The 19678-nt window shown below is 39.3% G+C and overlaps 1 protein-coding gene across 1 annotated transcript in view; it reads right to left on the minus strand.

Annotated features, from left to right (window-relative positions):
• Positions 1 to 19678, minus strand: part of Rev3l (REV3 like, DNA directed polymerase zeta catalytic subunit) — a 148728-nt gene that overhangs the window by 49146 nt on the left and 79904 nt on the right. The window contains exons 10-15 of the mRNA XM_028768990.1: positions 16083 to 16202; positions 12812 to 13049; positions 9410 to 9552; positions 4740 to 8880; positions 1903 to 2816; positions 388 to 467 (exon numbers count right to left, since the gene is read on the minus strand). Coding sequence (XP_028624823.1) covers positions 388 to 467; positions 1903 to 2816; positions 4740 to 8880; positions 9410 to 9552; positions 12812 to 13049; positions 16083 to 16202 — 5636 coding nt within the window. The remainder of the gene's footprint in view (positions 1 to 387; positions 468 to 1902; positions 2817 to 4739; positions 8881 to 9409; positions 9553 to 12811; positions 13050 to 16082; positions 16203 to 19678) is intronic.

The following is a 19678-nucleotide window of genomic DNA, read 5'->3' on the forward strand; positions in this document are numbered from 1 at the left end:
AAACCAAACCAAACCAAACCAAACCAAACCAAACCAAACCAAACCAAACCAAACCAAATAAACCAAGCAACCAAGGAAGCAAATACCGTCTTCCTTAAGCTCCGCTGTGACTGGACTGTTTGATGCTGCCAGTTACCAGTTAATGTGTATATACCATCATAATCTACATTCTGGCTGTCATAGTCACTTTCTCTGTAATATTTGTATTTACACATAAGACTCTTTTATATCTCAACAATAAAAAAAGCTAAAGAAAAATGTTATTTCTTATTTTCTCAACAATATGTAAATAATGATGTAAAAATAATGTAAAAATTAGGTTAGGACACAGTGTGCTCTCCAACGCAGACTTGGCCTTGCGCTGAGCTCTGTGTCTGGTGCAGTTACCTCTACTTGCGCTGTCAGGAGAACTCTCCTCAGACCTTCAGCGTCACTTCCTCTCTTATACAACTTCTGGGTTTTTGGCTCTGCAGAAAGAGATTTCATTTTTAACTTGTACATCTGCTTCTGTTTATTAAAACAATTTTGTTTTTTCAAACAAATATCATTTGTGAATTCTGTCATACACATTGGTAATTTATATCTAATTAAAACTTGGTGTTTTTGAACTGAAATATGCATAGTAGGTTTACATAAATGATTTCTCCTGATTGCCATGCAGTGAGTGTCTAAGAAGGCTGGTAGGCTCTTAGGCAAGAGATGATAATGAGCCAGCACAAGGCTGTGGTGACAGAAATAAAATGAAAGGACCTGGTAATGGGCTGAAAACCAAGGTGCTGACCAAGGCAGTCAGTCAGGTGATGCTACATAGATATTGTGTGGCTGAATTATTATTCACTGAGGGGAGGGAAGGAGAAAGAGCGGGGAGGAGAGAGACAGAAACAGAGTGAGAAACAGAGGGTGGGGGAACTGAAAAAACAGCTGAACTTGTGAATACTCATGAGGCACATGAGCCTGAGTGTGTTGGTAAGGTGGTAGTGAATGTAGGCATTGACATCATGATTTAAGGGCTAATCTTGTGGTCCTTTGAATGGTCAAGCAGTAATGCCATTCGGTTAGTGTTCTACTGCCTAAATTCCCAGCTGGAAATACAAATGTGCAAATTACCAGAATTAACCCTATGAACAGGAATTTGATCATTTAGGAGAAAAGCTTAAGACTTAATAATAAACTGCAACACTTAGATGACAGCTAAGAACAGTAAGACATATTTAAAAGAAAATCAAGTAGAAAAAAATACAAATAAAGACAGGAGAAACTCCAAAAACTAAGCTGTGGTCCACAGGCCAATGACTGCTTAGAAGCCATGATTAAAACGCATCCACTGAATTTAGTTATGAGTAGATGTTTTGAGAAACTTCATTAAAAGTAGAACCACAGGCAGAATTCAGATGAGGAGGCTGATAAATAAATACAAAATAAATGAGCAGAGCTGTTTTTAAGAGAATGTTTTAAAAAGAAAGTTGGCTTTGAGAAGGAAGTTTGGCTTTAGATATAAGGTTGAGGGAAAGAAATTTCTGGTTGTTTCTATAGTAATTGGCAGGAAAGAGGCTGGGATATACCTCAACAGTCAAGTGCATGTATGGGCCCTGGGTTTTTGAGACTCAGAACTGGGAAAAACAAGAACAAAAAGGTGGAGATTTGAGTGTGTGTGAAAAGGCCAACAGGGAGAATCAGGCTCCGAGAGGCTCCTGTGCTTTGCCCAGGAGGTGGACAGATACAATGGCGCTTGCAGGAGAAAGATGAGAGCGTTTCCATGTTACGACTTTCTAAAGCATGATGCATTCATCCCAATCCTTCCTTTCCTGAGCTACAGCTTCACGTACAAGGACATTTACCATACAGTCAAAAGCTTCATCTCTGCCTCTGAAGATGTTGCCTTTCTACGATTTCTACACTTACCTACAGATAACGGGCTAAGGCCAGTTGCTTCAGGAAGCTTTTCCAGGAACTTTCTCTGCATAACTGGTGTGCTATGAAGGCAAAGTGGATCACATTTCCCAGTTCTTGTCCTAGCATGGATTGGAGAGATCACTTGAGGCTCCCGAGATTCACAGCAGGGGCTTCTTTGGATGCCATCTTTTATTGGCTTTAAGAAGTTCTCAACAGCTAGGGAACAAAGCTCCTCTACGGGGGACGAATGGCTGTCATCCCCGTTTAATGCTCTGAAGTCTGGGGATGCTGCTTGTTGCCAAGGTGGAATACCTGGAGAATCAGGGGAGCTGTAACTAACATAACAGTTATCGTCATTGTCTTCATCCTCCTCAGGAAGAGTTGCAGAGACAGCTGGGAGCAGTGTCTGACTGGCACTTACGGTCTGGCCGCATCTTGTAGTTGATGTTTGCAAAGCGATCTGAGACTTACTAACTTCTTCCTTGGTATGTGCTGCAGCAGAAAGTGTATGTGGGCACTGATCCACTTGAGGAGACACTGCACGTGTGTCACCTGGATTGACTAAAGGGCTGACATTTTCAGCAGATTTTACCACTGGGGCTAACTCAGTTTTAGGGAGCTTCTTTGAACGTTCATATTCTTCTTTGGCTTGAAGCCATGCTTGAACCAGTTGCCGACTTGGAGCGTACTTGCAAGGCATAATTACAATTTTCTTATCTTCTACCGTCTTATGGCTATTACTTGACTCTTTATTGACAGCTGCTTGGCCATTACGAAGTGGGGACCCTGGTCTGGGATTCTGCGTCATTGCTGAGAATGCTGTTTTCCACAGGCGAAGTCCTTCCAAGGAAAAGTCTCCTTCAAATTCAATCAGGTCATTTGGAAGTCGAGTTTCCACCATTAGGAGCCGCCCACCAATTTCCCTATAAATACATTTTTAGAATAAGTGCTTTTGTCTCAATAAACAATTACTGAAAATAAGTTCCTAAGTGACAGATTGAGGGCGCCCCCTTCAGTGTTTCAAATAAGACAATTTCTTTCTTTCTTTCCCCATTCACCCCAACTGCAGACAAAATACCCCACCTGCAGCTTCAATATGCTTTTCTGCATAGCTCTTTAACTACACAATTATTTCTTTTGGAAGGCAGTACTATTTCAAAAGAAAGAAGGTCTTATTTTAATTTTTTTTTATTTTAGTGTCCCATGACACTAACTCATCAGAATCCTTACCACGGTTATTAATCTGTGTGTGTGTGTGTGTGTGTGTGTGTGTGTGTGTGTGTGTATACACGTTCTTATAAGGGTGAGTTAACATCTGTGGAGGCCAGAGGGTGACATCCTTCCTCAGGTGCTCTCCAGCTTATTTTTTGAGATAGCAACTCAAACTAAACATAAGCTCATCAATTTGATTAGCTGGATGGCCACTGAGCTACTGAGCTCTGCGTGTTTGTCCCCCACCCACACACACCCCCGTGCGGGGGTTACGGACAAGGGTGCAAACTCAGGTGCTCACACTTATGCAGCAGGGCCTTTATCTAAAGCAATAAAAGAAGTTATCATTTACTTCTCTACAGCCTCGCTTTGTATCTCCCAGTGCCTACTGTAGTTTAGCAAAGCCAATCAATTCAAACAAGGCTTTGTATTTGAATTCCCTCAAAACTAAGAAAAGCATGTATTTGCTGATGGTACACCATAAGGCCTTGGGTTTGATGTCCTGTATCAAACAAAACCCCTATCTACAGAGTGAGGTGAACTGCCATAACTCTACTCTGTCAGGGACCTGAGTTTGCTAGAAACATAGGAACTTTGGAATTGGCAGAGCAAGATAGACCATGCTCTAGAGGCCTGGTCCCTAGTTTAGGATTACAGAAACTGTAAGATGGGATTTAGTGAGAGGTCTTTAGAGTATGGGTACTGGTCTCTTCTTCTTGGTTCTCTGCCAATCCATGCCTATGATGATGTGCTCTTACCATAGACCCAAGTGGTAAGCTCATCATGGATTGGAACCCCTGAAACTGTGAGTCTAGTCAGACCTCTTCTCTTTATAAACTGGGTTGTATCCAATATTTCTCACAGAAATATTGACAGAAATAGTGACAGAAAGCAAACAAAAACCTTAAAGAAACAATTTTTTAAAAATTCCAAAAGCTTAATTTTAGTTTAGTGAGATGGTTCTAAAGACAAAGGTCCCTGTTGCCAAGGCAGATGACCTGAGTTTGATTCCCCAAGACCCACATGGTGAAAGGTGGGACTTGATTTCCACAAGTTGTCCTCTGACCTCCATACTTGTGAAATGCACATGCTTACACACACACACACACACACACACACACACACACACACACACACACACACAGAGTATATAAAAAATGTATTAAATCTTAATGAGTAAAACTTACATTTCAAAAATGGTCAGAGTAGGGCAGTGTCTGCCTATGACGTGAAGCCCTGCGTTAGGTTCTCAACCTCAGATTTTCATATACATACATAGTCTCTCATCCTGTCCCTCCCTCCCTCCCTCCCTCCCACCTCCTCCTGCAATACATGGAGGTATTTTAACATCCTTTTAAATTCTGAAACATGTCAAAGTGACCCTTTGGTCCTCTAACCATCAATGGCGACACGAAGTTAAATAAATTCAAGTCTAAGAGTCATCAACTTAATTTCTCTAGCTGCAGTTCTCTAGTTTGTGAATGTGCGTAATCAGTCTATAATTACAAATAATTTTCTTCATTGTTCTTAAAAATGCAGTATCACAGCTAGAAAATGAGCAATCAGTTATGAAATGTTATAGAAATAAAAATTATTCAAAGTGACCCAAGGGGGAGAGGGTTAATTCTGATTACCTGGGCTTTTCTGGCACATCCGAAGGATTGCTGCAAAATGGTTCCTGATATATAGCTTCTGAAAGATCATGATCTAGCAAAGTTGCCACAATTTCTTCCCTACTTGGTGGGGACATAAGTGGTTTCAGAATGTGAGCAGTTCGAGGAGTAAAACTGCCATTTTTAGATTGTAAGGGAGAACTGGTAGACCTTGGTGAACTATCAGGAGTTGGTGTCAACACATCATTGTTTCTTGAAACATACAATTCTAAATCTTCAGAAGCTGCGTCTACAAGCTCCCCGTCAGGGGAGGAAAGTATGGTCGTAAAAGAGGTATTAGCAGAGTCGAGAGACTGTTCTGTTTCTTTTCGGTTATGACCTTGAAGCCAGTCTGAACTGCTTGCCTGTGGGAGACTGAGAAACACTTCCTTACTCACTGAACTCCGATTCAGTCTTGATTTTTCAGTTAGACAGTTCTCTGCTTGCTGGACACAGAAAGACTCCATTATTGAGTTAGAATGAGATGTCAGAGGATGAAAGTTATTTTTCCACTGGCTATGCCGATGAATCTCATTGTTATCTAGAGCCACTTTCTCAAAAAGCTCTGGGTTTAAAGTACTGGCTCTAATCCATGGGCTTGAGTCAGGCACATGATGCTTCTCCTCACTACAACTCTGCTTGTCATGACTTAGAAGCTCATTCTTTTCTACAGCTTGTCCTGGGAAAAGATCCTGAACAGCATCACTTAGAAACTTCTGTGGCAAATTCTGATCAGCTGGAACAAACTGACTGCCAGAATAAAAGCTACAAAATCCAGTCTGACCAATTGTGTTAATATCAAAATTATAATTGTGTTCAGGAGACAGGCTATCTTCAAGTGAGTAACAACTTTCAAAACCTGGATCTGAGAAAAGGATGGGACTGTCATCTGATAGGGAATTATCCAAGTGGCCAGAGGTCTGTAGGTTTAGAGGGTCTACTTTCAGACGTCTGGGGGTTTGTTCCTTAGGTTTCGTTCTTCTGGGAGTTCGAGGCTTTCTTGGAGAAGTCACTGGTCGTGTTCGTTTATTTGCTTTCTTATGCTCATTAGAAACAGAAATATTCTTATCAGGCTGATGAGTAGACGTTGAGTCTTGCAGGACATTTGTACTTTGTGCTTTCTGTTGTCTTTTTTGTAACAATTCTTTCAGAACAGCTAGCCCAGATTGTCCTTCACCAAATACTGAAGGTGTTGACACATTTTGATTTTTACATTGAGACAGTGCTTTGGTTTGTGAAATTGCTTCTGACAATGAGCTTTGTTTTACCTTTTCAGGCTTAAAATTTGACATATCTAAAATAAAGCCCCTCTGTTTCTGCTCCCAGGCTATTTGTTTGATGGGACTTCTCAAAGAAGTTACAAAACAATTAGGTGTCTGGCTCTCCTCAGAAGCTGCATTTCCTGGAGAACAAGTTTCACTGTGTTTTGACTGTTCTGACACACTCACAGTCTGTTGCTGACTGTCTTTGCAGTGCAAAAAATTCGGGGCACAGGCTTGTTCTGGCTTTGATTCTAGGGAACTGCGGTACTCACTTAACTTCCCCACAGATGACACACAGTTTTTTTGTGCATTTGAGCTCTCCTCTGTCTTTGGAGATATTATACCTGAACATACTTGTGTACTCTGCGCTACCTGAGACAAATGGTTAGAAAGGTCAAATATACTTTTTTGAATCAAGGTTGTTTCTTTTCGAGTAAACATAGCACTTTGAGATCTCTGAATATTAATTTTTGAGATTCCAGGTCCTATAGAACTATAAACAGAAGAATGTGAATCATCTCTTGAACTGGGGAATGTTCGCAAATCTACAGACTTCTTGCTTTCTAAGAAAGAGGAAAAGCAGCTAGACAGCCGCTGTTGTGCATTCATTCCAGTGGGTTGGGAAGGAGGAAGTGGATGATCCGCGGCAGGGCCTGTCGGGGACGTCTCTTTCTGTTTAGAAAGTGCTTGAGCGCCAGCACCACCCGTGAGCTCAGACACGCTCCGGTGGTTCGGTGTGAGCTCCGCCTCAGGATGTGGTCTCACCTTTTCGTCCATCGCTATTACATGCTTCCTTGACAGACCTTTCTCGTTGGCTCTCTGTTTCTGCTTTGCTCTTGGTTTCTTCTTTCCATCGTCCACTAGTTTAGTTGTCTGATTCCGTTTGTTTCTTTTGTTAGTAACTACAGAGGAGTTAGCAAGTCTTGCTTTTGACTTCTTAACCTGTGCTCTTGCTCGACTAGGTTTTCCCACTCGAGGACTAACAGACTTAGTGTTATATACACTAGGACCCTTAAAGAGCATTGATTCCTTTTCTGCAGCAGCCATAATTTCTTCAGCTCTCGGGTCTGTGGGAGACCAGCAGCGAGGTGGAGAGGAATTGATAGGGCTTGTGCTTCTCTCAGAAAGAAAGCCTAGCTTCGACATAACATCACTGTAACTCAAGTCACAGTCCTCAGTTTCAGCAATGTAGGATGGGGAGGGAGGAGAAAGAATAGCATGTGTCCGTTTCTTTCTGAAAGATAAAGTTCTTTTTATATTCTCACTATTTGTTCTGTGTTGCTTCCCAGGTTTTTTCTTGGCAGATTTATGTTTTGACTTCCTTCTGTGACTCTTCTTTGGTGTTAGTGGATAAATGGGATATTTGGTTGCAGGGGAGTCAGGAACTTTTGGCCAGAAATCCTTCAAAGGTGCAAGCTTCTTATAAAGTTCCATTTTTTCCTCAGTTAATATTACTTGTTTTTCTTTAGAATCTATTTTACCTAGCTTCACAAGCATATTTTTTCTCCCTCTAAATCTATTAATAATAATATACTTTATAATGACAGGGGGCAGCTTTTTAGACATTTTTCTTCGTTTTCGGGATTTGAGAGTTCCATCTAAATTTTCACCAATTTCCATGGGATGAGGTAGGCTAAGTTTTGAGTTTTGTGTTACAAAACTTGACTCACTATCTTCTGTTTCATAATTCACCTTGCGTTTGGCTCTAAGAGTATATTTATTTCCATATAGTCCAAAAGACTGTTCGGCTTCTAGAGATCCATCTCCAAAATGACAGTCTATACAATGTTCTGTAGGTGTTTTGTTTTCAAATGTCCCATGAGTAGCTTTAATCAAGTCACTACTCAATCCATTGTCCTTCTCGGAAGTACCGCTGTACGGATTATTATGCGTATAACTGTCTTTTGTGGCTCCAGTTTCACTGCTTTTGGTAGAAGTTTCTTGAAGGCCTATTAACTTCTTTTTATTCAATTTTAACCGGGAAGGTTTATTGGCAGGTTGTAGTTTGTATGTGACAGGAGAGAGTTTCTGTGGCCTAGTGAGACAATTAGAAAGAACAACACTGGGGAAAAACATATAATGTGCTGCTTGCTGGCTGAGACTTGGCTTTTCCATTTTATGCTCTTGGAATTCTTCATATCTGATTTTAAGTTTGTTTAGTCCACTCTCATCAGTGATGCTATCAAGAGAATGAGTCATACTTCTGTTCTCCCCTGAAGATGACAAGTCGCAGCTTTCTGTTAGCGAAGAAGGAAATACACTGTTGATAGATGTGCTGTTTCCCTTTTCATTTCCTTCAGAGGACAATTTATTTTTTGAGTGATTTAAGTCAGCAAAGTTGAAAGAGTTTTTTCCCAATGTATTCTCACTAGTGTGACAGTTCACATGTATGAAAGAGGCATCCTTTTCAATCTTCCTCATGTTCGAGTACTTTCTACTTGGTATCTGTCTTGTAACAGATGGAATATCTTCTTCATAATCAAAAACACTACTTTCACAGGAAGATACCGGCAAAGATTTGTCTTTCTTACAAATCTCCTTATGAGAACTATCTGAGTGAACAGTACTACTTAAAGAGCTGGAATATTTCATGGAGTAAGGACTTTCTTTTGTAAAAGTGACTGAATTATCTCGACCTTTTTCTGTACTGTTTGGTTGTGAAAGGTCTTCAGTTAAATCATCTTTGTTTAAAACATGGGAAGAAAGGGCACTTGTGTGTTTACACTGAAAGGTAATCTTAGCAGAAGATGGAGGTTCTAATGTAGCAGCATCTTTGTGAAAGATGGAGGGTCTTACTGATAGCTTGCTTGTTGCAATCACAGAAGAGTGGGTTCTAGAATTTTCATTGTTTAATGGATTGTCTAAAATCAGAGAAAAAAAAGAATGTACTCATTCACAGTATTAATTTCTTAAGGAAGAATTTATATTAAGTTTGTATGTCTAAAACAGTGACCGGCAAAAAGAAATTATACAATCTAAACAATCAAGAGACTATAGTAGTCATTATTTTAAACATATATTCTCTGGATCAGAAAAATGTTATAGTAGCTTTAAGGAATGTGGGAAAATACTACCATATTTAAACTTTTTTTCATAAAATAATATGCTTCCTCATGTTAGCATGTTTCTTAGTTTCTTGTGCTACTTCAATGATACAATAAAGTGAATAAAGTTTACAGAGTTTCAAACAAGCAACTCACAAATACCCTACCCTCTTTAGCATAAGCAATCACACAGCTATAGTCACTTATAGAAAAACACTACGACAGTCATTTAAATTGTAGTCACTTAAAGACAAATTATAATTGCTTAAAGACAATACAACTATGTCACAAATAAAATACATTTTGAGCCACTAAATAATCAAATATGATAGGTTTGTTTTCTTACCACTATTTTCATCTGCAGTTCCATCTAACTGAGGTATAGAGAGATTGGCAAAAAGCAAACTATTATCAGTCCACTCCATTTCCTCCTCTGAGGACGAGTCATCTTCTTCAGTAGAACTTCTGTGGACATTTCTGCACAGTGACCTAGAGAACATCACAACTCATTGGTGAGTGTGGTCATTAGAAAACAGCGCATCTGGGGCTGGAGAGATGATCTAGCAGTTACACACACTGGGCTCTAGGTCCAGTCCCAGCACCCACATGGTGGCTCACAACTGTCTGTACCTCCAGTCTTAGGACATTTTATACCCTGTTTCTGTAGGCATGTGATGGACTTATACCGTGCAGGCAAACACTCATAGACACAAAAGTAAATAAGATCTTAAGAGAAAAAGGTGCATCTTAGATGCAAATTTTCTGACTTGATTATCACAGTAAAAATATAAAGATATAAAAGTAGCATTTTTAAAAAAAAAACCAGGTTTATTTTGCTTTATTAACATGCACTGCTACAGGACCTGCAAAAAGTTACTATAAACGGGATTTATAATCTCATTCATGTGACACAGAAGATATCATAATTTCTTCCTTCCTTTCCTTCCTTCCTTCCTTCCTTCCTTCCTTCCTTCCTTCCAGCCAAGACAGCGTTTCCCTGGCTCTCTGGGAACTCACTCTGCAGACCAAGCTGGCCTCATACTCATAGAGGTCTGTGTCCCTGTGTCTCCCGAGTGTCAGGACTAACAGCCTGAGCGGCCACTGTCCAGCATGCAATTCTTAGCTTCTAGCCACAGCATCTTGGATTGTTATCCTGTCTAGGCATGTACTTGCTCATGCTCTCTCCTTAACCTATCTGTGGATAGGATATGCACAAAGGAGGATTAGGTGACTTCTAAAAATGTGACATCCTGATATATTTTAAGGTGTTTAAACTATGAAAGGAAAATCAAGAAAGGTGAGATGGGGCATTCAAATCTCCAGAGAGTTCTCAAGAGAAAGTAGCAATGATCTACTAAGGGCTGGAGGACACTATGGAAACGGAGCTCAAGGTTACTTTAGTTTCAGATGAACTGCGGCTTAGACTCTCTACGTCCTGCCCCATATTTATGCTAGTCTGATACTTTCACTCTTATCTAGATGCTCAAAGTCTTTCTTTCTATACCTAACAGGTTCCTTCTGGCACCAGTGGCTTGAAAATATCTCTGTATTATACACAGAATAGTTTCCCCTTTTTACAATTACAATTTGTCATAAAAATCACTGTTATGTGCTGGAAGAAATGTTACATCAAACATCATCTAATGAGTTTAATAACATTTTCTATCTGATGTAAAAATCTTATTTTTAATAAAAGATATAATCTTTGTTTTCATATTCTCTGTATCAGGAGCTTGCTGTCTCACAGGATAACCCTATTACCGACTCTCTTAAGCTAACTGCTTTTTGATATCACAATCACATGAATATTTTCAATTTCAATGCTGTATTCATGCTTTATCCTCTGTCACATAAGAAATGGATATGTGCCATTTTTCACATGTTAATCTTCAATATAAAAATGTTGGTCATTTCTCCCTTAGTTACCTAATTAGACCAGTCTCTATCCAAATGTTCTTTAAATGACAGTATCCACTGATCTTTCTAGTTTTCCTTTTCTTTTTCTTTTCCTTTTTTTTTCTTTTTTTTTCTTTTTTTTTGGTTTTTGGAGACAGGGTTTCTCTGTGTAGTCCTGGCTGTCCTGGAACTCACTCTGTAGACCAGGCTGGCCTCGAACTTAGAAATCCGCCTGCCTCTGCCTCCCAAGTGCTGGGATTAAAGGTGTGCACCACCATTGCCCGGCAAGTTTTCCTTTTCTTTCCCTTTATTTTCTGTCTTCTTAAACAGTGATACACATGGCAGAACAACATTTAATATACATTTAACAAATTTCTTTCTGTGCTTCTATTATTCAAGCTCTCTAATATGGTTAGGAATGAGTTTCGGAGGCAGACTCAAACTCACAGAGGCTGCTCAGCTAACCATAATGCCACTCACAATGGCTAATCTTGGTTGCCAACCTGACTGGGAATCCACTGAAACTCTAGGAAATCCTATGAAGGATTTCCTGATCAGATTATTTGAAGCAGGAAGTCCCACCTTAAATGTGGGCAGCACCCTCTGGTGGCAGCCCAGATATGGAAGAGAACTTGCTTTTGGCCTGCTTGCCCTCACTGTTTCTGGCATGTCCATCCATCCCATTGCTGTGGCATTCCTTCACCAATACTAGAAATGACGTCTTTGGAATTCCAATGTAGAGTGTCCAGGAAGTCTCCTGGCATTCAACCACAGAATGGGGCTGCTGAGACACCAGCCTCATAGACTGAGTGACTACCAGATTCTTGGCTTCTCCACTGTACGGCAGCCTTTGTTGTCTTAAATCCTGTAAGCCAATCCAATGGGTTCCCCTTAATACATATTATACATCATATGTACTCATTATAAACATAAACATGCACTCCTGCTATCATTTCTACTCCCTTAGAGAACCCTGGCTAATGCATCAGCTCCCTTCTTTTTTTTTGAGACACAGGGTCTTATTCTGTAGCCCTATCTGGCCTGGAACTTACTGTGTAGACCAGGCTAGCCTCTTACTCACAGAGACCCATTTCCCTTTGCCACATGAGTGCAGGGATAAAAGGTGTGCACCATCACACCTGGTTCTTACTGACTGATCTTAAACCAGAACGACAGTGCTTGCTTCAGAGACTTGATTCTGAGATAGGTTGGTTCTCACTTTGTAGCCTTGGCTGATGTTACAGGCATCTGTCACCCAGCCAGCTATTTGCTTCCGTTTACTGTGTAATTAACTCAAGCTAATCAGATGTAAGAGTCACTTATTTTTAAGCGGACTCTGCACAGGGCTACTTGGCGCCGTTAACAGTTACTCTCGGGGGCAATTACACTTTCCGAGTTCTGTGGTAAAGAGGAACTTCAGTTTTACCCATTTGTCCTTACACACGTCAGTACTGTATGTAAAACACATGGTTGCTAGGTTAGTTTTTTTTTTTTTTCTCGAGACAGTGTTTCTCTGTATAGTCCTGGCTGTCCTGGAACTCACTCTGTAGACCAGGCTGGCCTCGAACTCAGAAATCCGCCTGCCTCTGCCTCCCAAGTGCTGGGATTAAAGGCGTGCACCACCACCGCCAGGCTGCTAGGTTAGTTTTTTAAATGTAGAAGAACATGGTATTTCTTGGAATATTAAATACATGCTACATGAAAAAAGTCATTATTTAAAGGGGATTTTGAAAGTCAATTTAGTTCATGGGGCATTTTAAAGTATGAATAATAACAGTAACTTTTAAATGAAGTGCAGCAATGAGAAAAGGTATGTGTTAGAGTAACTGAAATAACTTTTAAGAGAAATCACCTCTTTTTGGCACAATGTTCTTCAATATCACTGTCCCATCTCTGGGACATCACCACACTAAGCTCCATCTCCTCCTTCTCAATCTGTGGTGCGTTCTCTTCATCGTCACTATTTTGGGGGTTTTGAGATTCTCCAAAGGAGTGACATGGTAATGGCATCCTATTCTTTTCTCCTTGATATCCATCACTTTCCAAACCAGCAAGAAGATGGACCAGCGACTCATCAGGACTACTGTCCACTATAAAACAAGCAAATCAATCACCAAAAATAGCATAAGGTTTCTAAATGCTCTAACAATTGAGACTAATCCCAAAACAGTGTAATGGATGCTGACACATACTAAAAGAATATAACTGGTGTGAAGGCTCAGGCGTTAACACTGTAGCTCTCTTATCAAAATCAGTGCCTTCCACTGAATGACAGGAACTTAGTGACTATTTAAAAGAAGATTTTCAGATTCCATCTCTCATCTATTATGAGACCGTCTGAGGTAGGACTCAGGGATTGGTGCTTTTAAGGATTTTCCAGGCTTACTTAGGTATGAAGAGCACCAAAGAAAATATGGCCGTGAGTGTTCAAAATGAAATATATTCAAAGCAATGATAACTAATTAAGTATAAGAAAGATACATGTAAACATTTTAACTTTTACTTCAACTATACTCACAGGATAGTCAAACAAAATCTAGTTGAGATAAATAAAACTGCTTTTAAAAATAGTTACTAGTTCGATTTTTCTGAAACCATACTATATATGCTAAGATCCTTAAAGTTACAAAGTCACATAGTATCAAGTATTGACAAGGCTGTGATGAAACTGGAATCTTAATTTACTACTGCTCAGGTTGTAAGATGTCCTCAATTTCTGACATACATCTAAAATCCCTGTAAATGGACAGGATGGGTGTTGACAACCAGAAAGAGAAAGGCAAGATTAGAGTTGATTCTCAGTCCCATCCCCCAACCTTCAGGGTAGTCAGAGTAACTGACGGCTGACTTAATTACACTGGTCAACCAGTCATGCCTACATAATGAAACTTCACAAACCCAAAATACTGCACATTCGCCTTCATTTGTGGTTCCTAGATTTATACAGGTACATAAAATCTACGATCTTCCCCCCCACCCCGTCTCTCTCTCTCTCTCTGTCTCTCTCTCTCTCTCTGTCTGTCTCTCTGTGTGTGTGTCTCTCTGTCTCTCTCTCTCTCACACACATACACACACACACACACACACACACACACACACACACAGACAGTATTTGAAACCAGAAGTGAAACTGTTATAAACCAGTGGCTCTCAACCTTCCTAACACTGCAACCCTTTTATACAGTTCCTCATGCTGTGACTCCTGTAAGAGGGTCATTCAACCTCAAAGGGGTCATGACCCACAGGTTGAGAACTGCTGGTCTAAATGGACTGAGGGAGGACTTACAGGAGGGAGGGTGAGGTGAGAAAAAGGAATTACCAAGAATGAGGAGGAGGATATATTCATTGTACAATATATACATTTCAGAAAGTTTAAATAAACATCACACACACACACACACACACACACACACACACACACACACACACAGGTATGTTCCTGGAGGCTAGCACAGACAAACACGACACGGGAGCTCTGTGCATCTTCTTCCTTGCCTTACTCATTGATTCTGGCTGTTATTGGTAACCTTTGTAATAGCCTTTAACTAATTCAGTAATAAGTCTGCTTGTCCTAGTTCAGTGATCTGCTCAAGCACATTTATTGAGCCCGAGGGTATGAGAACCCTCACCTGTGGAATCTGATATAGTCTCCAGGTTGGTGAGGGTTACAATTGAGTTGAATTAGAGAATATCAAGGAGATATCCATTCCAAAACTGACTGCTTGCTTGGCATGTGGAAAATGCCTAGACATCCAGTCACAGACATGTTCTGTGTTGACTGTTGTGGTAAGGAATATAGGAGAAACTGAGTTTACTGTTCCCCTATATCCACACTACATTACACATTAATTCCACTACCACATGCATAGGCAAGAAAACTCAAAGATTTTTGATGGTTTTATACTTTTTACTTCTACTATGTGCGTCAGCGTATGAACGGATGGCTTCATTCAGTCATTTCAATAGATCCATACCACTTCATTATGTTTCATTACCGTTTCCTCCTTTTTTACCTTCCTCTCAGTGACCCCCCAAATCAACTGGCACACCTGCTTTCACTACATACATACATTTTTTCTCTCTTATGTGTTTCTGTATGGTATGGGTGCACACGTGTGTGCAGGTGTCTATGCATGTGCACGCAGAGGTCTAAGGTTGATGCTGGGAATCTCCATTTCTTTTCCACATTAGCTTTTCTGAAAATTCCTTTTCAATTAAGTTATTTATATAATGGGATTGATACCAAGAATATGTAAAGAATTCAAATATATTATATAAAAACTTAAAAGGAGAAAAGAAGCAACAGCGTATCACTGATGATACCAAGCAAACTGAGAAGCATGACACATAAATGGTTTATGGCTGAAGTGCATGAAGGGGGTAAAACAACACTCAGAAAACACGGTCATGCTCTGTGCTTCTTCAGAACTCGGTCACCTTCCTCATATTACAGCAGAGCACCCACAACTTCATTATTATGCTCCGTTTGGATACTATTTTAAAATGAGGGTGTCTGGTTGCTGGGGAGCTGGCTCAGTAAGTCTGCAAGTGTAAAGACCAGAGTTCAGATCCTCGAGAACCCTTATGAATACAGGAGGGCAGAGCAGCCCACCTGTAGTTCTTGCTCTGGAGGTGGAGAAGGGGATTCCAAACCAGGCTGGCTACTGACAAGCCCTTTCAGTGAGCTGTGGGCTTGACGGGCTCTTATCTCAGTGAGTAAGGTTGAAGAAGGATTAAGGCTGTTTCTGACATTGTTCTGGGGCCTTCAGATGCATGTACACACATCCCTGCTTATCTTTACACATGTTAAAGCATGTACAATTGCATGCATACTACACATATAGAAAATAGAAAAAGAAAAGAAATTTCTTTTACCCCTAAAGCAACATGCTTTCACCCAATATAGTTCAAGAAAAAATTTTTTCTTTCACAGCTGTTTATTTATTTTTTAAGGAAAAACAAGAAAACATACAATTACTTGATCTAATGTGATACACAATTTTTATACTCAGCATTTACTAAATGTGAAATGTTCACTTCTTCAAATCAAAGGTTAAAAAACCACAAAAACCCAAAAACTTACTTTTAAAACACGACACATTTAAGGTAGTGTTGTTACTTACTGAAAACTGGTGTCTCACTCAGTCTTTGAGTCAAAGGCTGAAAAGTCTGACTATTTTCTATGAGGTTCAAAATTGCTTCTTCATTAATAAGTGCTTCTTCTACTTTATGTTTAGTATTACCTTAAGATGACAAAGAAGACAAGAGCATTAAGGCAATGCCACAGCTCGAAAACCTAGCAGCTTACATAAGATAGAATTTATATAAATTATAGAATATTGCAATGTAAATCCACCTTAAAACTTTAAAATATTACTGAAATATACTAAACAAAAATGCAATAAAAAAGCCCAAAGAATATCATCATCAATCACATGAATTTTAAAAAGTAAAAATAGACAAGCAAGCTGGACATTGTAACACATATCTTTAATCCCAGGGGAGGGAGGCATGCATATATATATATATATATATGCAAGCAGATCTCCCTGAGTTCAGGACCAGCCTGGTCTACTCAGTGAGTTCCATTCTAGCTAGACCTACAAAGGAAGACCTCACAACAAGAGAAACAAACAAAAGGCAAAACAATATGAATTTATAGATCACCAAATACTTATAAACACTTCTGCATTTTTATTATACCCATATAGTTATAGTATTCTGATAAAAATCAGTACTGAGACATACAATGTGTTTGTGTTTCTGTTCATGTTGTGTTTTTTGATAAGATCTCTTGCAGTCCTATCTGGCCCCTATCTTGGTATGATCTTAACTTTTGATAAGTCTGCTTCCATTTCTAAGTCTGGGAATATAGGCAGGTATGACCACTCTCAGGTCTTGAACAATAAAGTTTTTTATTCTTTGTGGTTCAAAAACAAGTAAGTTCCTTTTTACATTAACTGTATTTTTCAAAAGCTTCCCATTTGTTATCTAAAAATAGTTTCTATCTAATAGAGGGTCTAAAGCCCAGAGAGAATCAATAATTTTATAAACACAGACGAAATGAACCCCATATTAGAATCTAGTAAGGTGAAGAGTGAGGATGAAAAGCACATATTAAAGGGGGAGGGGACTGACTACACACACAAAATCAGCAGCTAATTGGAACTATTATAGCTAACTGGAAAAATAGTTTTTGCTTAGACATTTAAACAGACCTGACACTTAAATGCTTTTTGAGTTTTTAGAGAGTTAAATAAGAAATTATTTTTATATAAAATATACTATAAACTATCAGATCCAAGACAGAGTATTTAATCAAAACAAACAAACAAATGATCAAAACACAGAAAACAGCTTTCTAAAATAAGCATTTGGTTAAAAATAAATCCTGGTAGTTTGAAACCAATAATGATACAGATAATTACAAACAATGATCAAAGTAGTTATGGGGAAAGCATAAATACACAGTACAGCAGAATGAAAGGAGAAGTCTACAGGTAAAAATGTTAATACTATGAACAGCTTTATGCTAAACCATGGAAAACTCAGGTAAAATGGATAATGTCTTAGACTCAAAGCAGAGCAGAGGAAAGCCAGAGCAGGGTTAGGTCGCTACGTCACAAGGAAAGCCCGCTCACACAGCAGCAGCATCCGGAGGGGCCGGGTGGTCTTACCTACAAAACCCGAGATAAATGATCCCAGTGTAATGAAACTTCTCCAAAGAGAAGTTGAAACCTTACAACTTGTTTAATGAGGAAAGTATGGGTATTTTTCCCTGATAGAAGAAAACTATTAGGAAAATAAATAAATCAATGTTCAAAAACCATAACTCACCATATTAATAGAGTATAAAAGAAAGACTAATTTCAATAAATTCAGAAGACTATTTAGTAAATCTCAATTTAATATTCATCAACTTCTAGCAAAATTAAACCTGATTAAAGTACATTTACCATGATCCAATCAATGTAAACTTCAGTGTTGGTAAATTTTTAAAATATATCTATACCTGCAATGCCAGCATTGAGGAGACAGGGGCAGAAAGACTACTTTAATTCCAGACCTGCCTGGTCTACATAGAAAGTGCAAGGCTAGCCCAGGCTGAAAACAAAACAAAACAAACAAACAAACACCCCACAAACAACCTCAAAAAAACAAAAAACAAAAAAAGAAGAGGAGGAAGAGGTGGAAGAAAAGGTAGAGGAGGAGGAGAAAGAGGAGGAAACAAGGAAAGGAAACATCGTTAGGTTTGAAGCCCGATTATCAACCTCTTTGTCCTGCATCACTCTTGGTGGTGCTGGAGACCATAGGAGATGAGGAGGGGGCGATGAGACACGGAAGTTAAAAGAACTGGCTAGTCTTTCAGAAGACTCAGCTTTTATTCCTAGCATCCACATGACAGCTCAAAACCATCTACAAGCCCAGTTCCAAGTGGTCTGATACCCTCTTCTGGCCTTCTGCATATATGTGCTACTCAGACACACAAGTAGGCAAAAAGAAATGATATTTTTTTAAGGATCTGAGAGAGAAAATGGGCTTGAGAAGTGAAAACAGTACTTTGTAGACAGTGACGAAAATCTCAGAAAAATACATCTGAACTATTAGGACTAATAAAAGTTTCTTGATAAAGAATTGATACACAAAGGCCAATGAAGTTCACAAATATCAGTAATTACATAATTTTTTAAAAATAAAGCTCATAATTATAACAATTAAAAATTAATAGAATTACAAAACTATTGAAGGCCATTTGTACATGAGCTGGTATGAAACAGGTTAAATCCTTCCTTCTTAAACCAATCTATAAGACAAAGAAATTCTCAATAAAAGCCCAGAATTCTTCACAGAAGAATAACAATGAGACCCTGAAGTTAATATTGGAAAGCTATTTTCCATGATCAAGAGCAGATAATTCTTAGGGTGACAACGGGAAGAGCTGTCCTGACAAGGTCTTATAAAGGACAACTGAGATGTATGAAATGACCATAGGGACACATGATGGTGGGGAATCTAGAGGAATAACAAGACTACTTATATATATATATATATATATATTCACACAACTACTTACAGAGTCCCATAAATGCATGGCATGACTAGGGCTTTCTTTTTCATATAAGAATTAGAGAACTTAATGGGAAAAAAAATAGTTATCAACTTGACACAGCCCAGACAGAGTTAACTGGGTAATTGCCTTGATCTAGAAACATTTTTTTTTTATCACACCACCCACTGTGGGTGGTGCTACTCCTGGAAGCTAAGCAGGGATCTGGGAGTAAGGCAGGAAGCAGGGTTCCTCTGTGGGCTCCGCTTCAGTTCACGCTTCCAGGTTCCTGCCTGTTCCTGCCCGGACTTCACCGAGCAGTGATGAACTGACACTGGAATGAAGCTGACTCTGTCTCCACAAGTTGTTTAGCACAGAAACAGAAAATCAAACTGCAACTAGGACAGACAGTGGTCCTGAGAGCAGGGAGTTGCTGTGAAGGGCCTGTCCATGCTGGGTTTGTGGAAGATGGTGGAAGCATTTAGAACTTTAGGATGGAAAAGCCACTGAGTACTTAGACTTAATGAGCTATAGTGAGCTTAGAAGGTAAAAACTGCAAAGAAATGTAGACATTGGAGACACGGCTTTTGAAGTTTCAGAGGAAATTGAGGCCGTTTGTGTGATCTACTTTAATTCAGAATCTGTAGAAGTGTGAGACCTCAATCCTATACA

This window comes from Grammomys surdaster, unplaced genomic scaffold, assembly GCF_004785775.1.
Source record: "Grammomys surdaster isolate TR1022 unplaced genomic scaffold, NIH_TR_1.0 190, whole genome shotgun sequence".
Lineage (NCBI taxonomy): Eukaryota > Metazoa > Chordata > Mammalia > Rodentia > Muridae > Grammomys > Grammomys surdaster.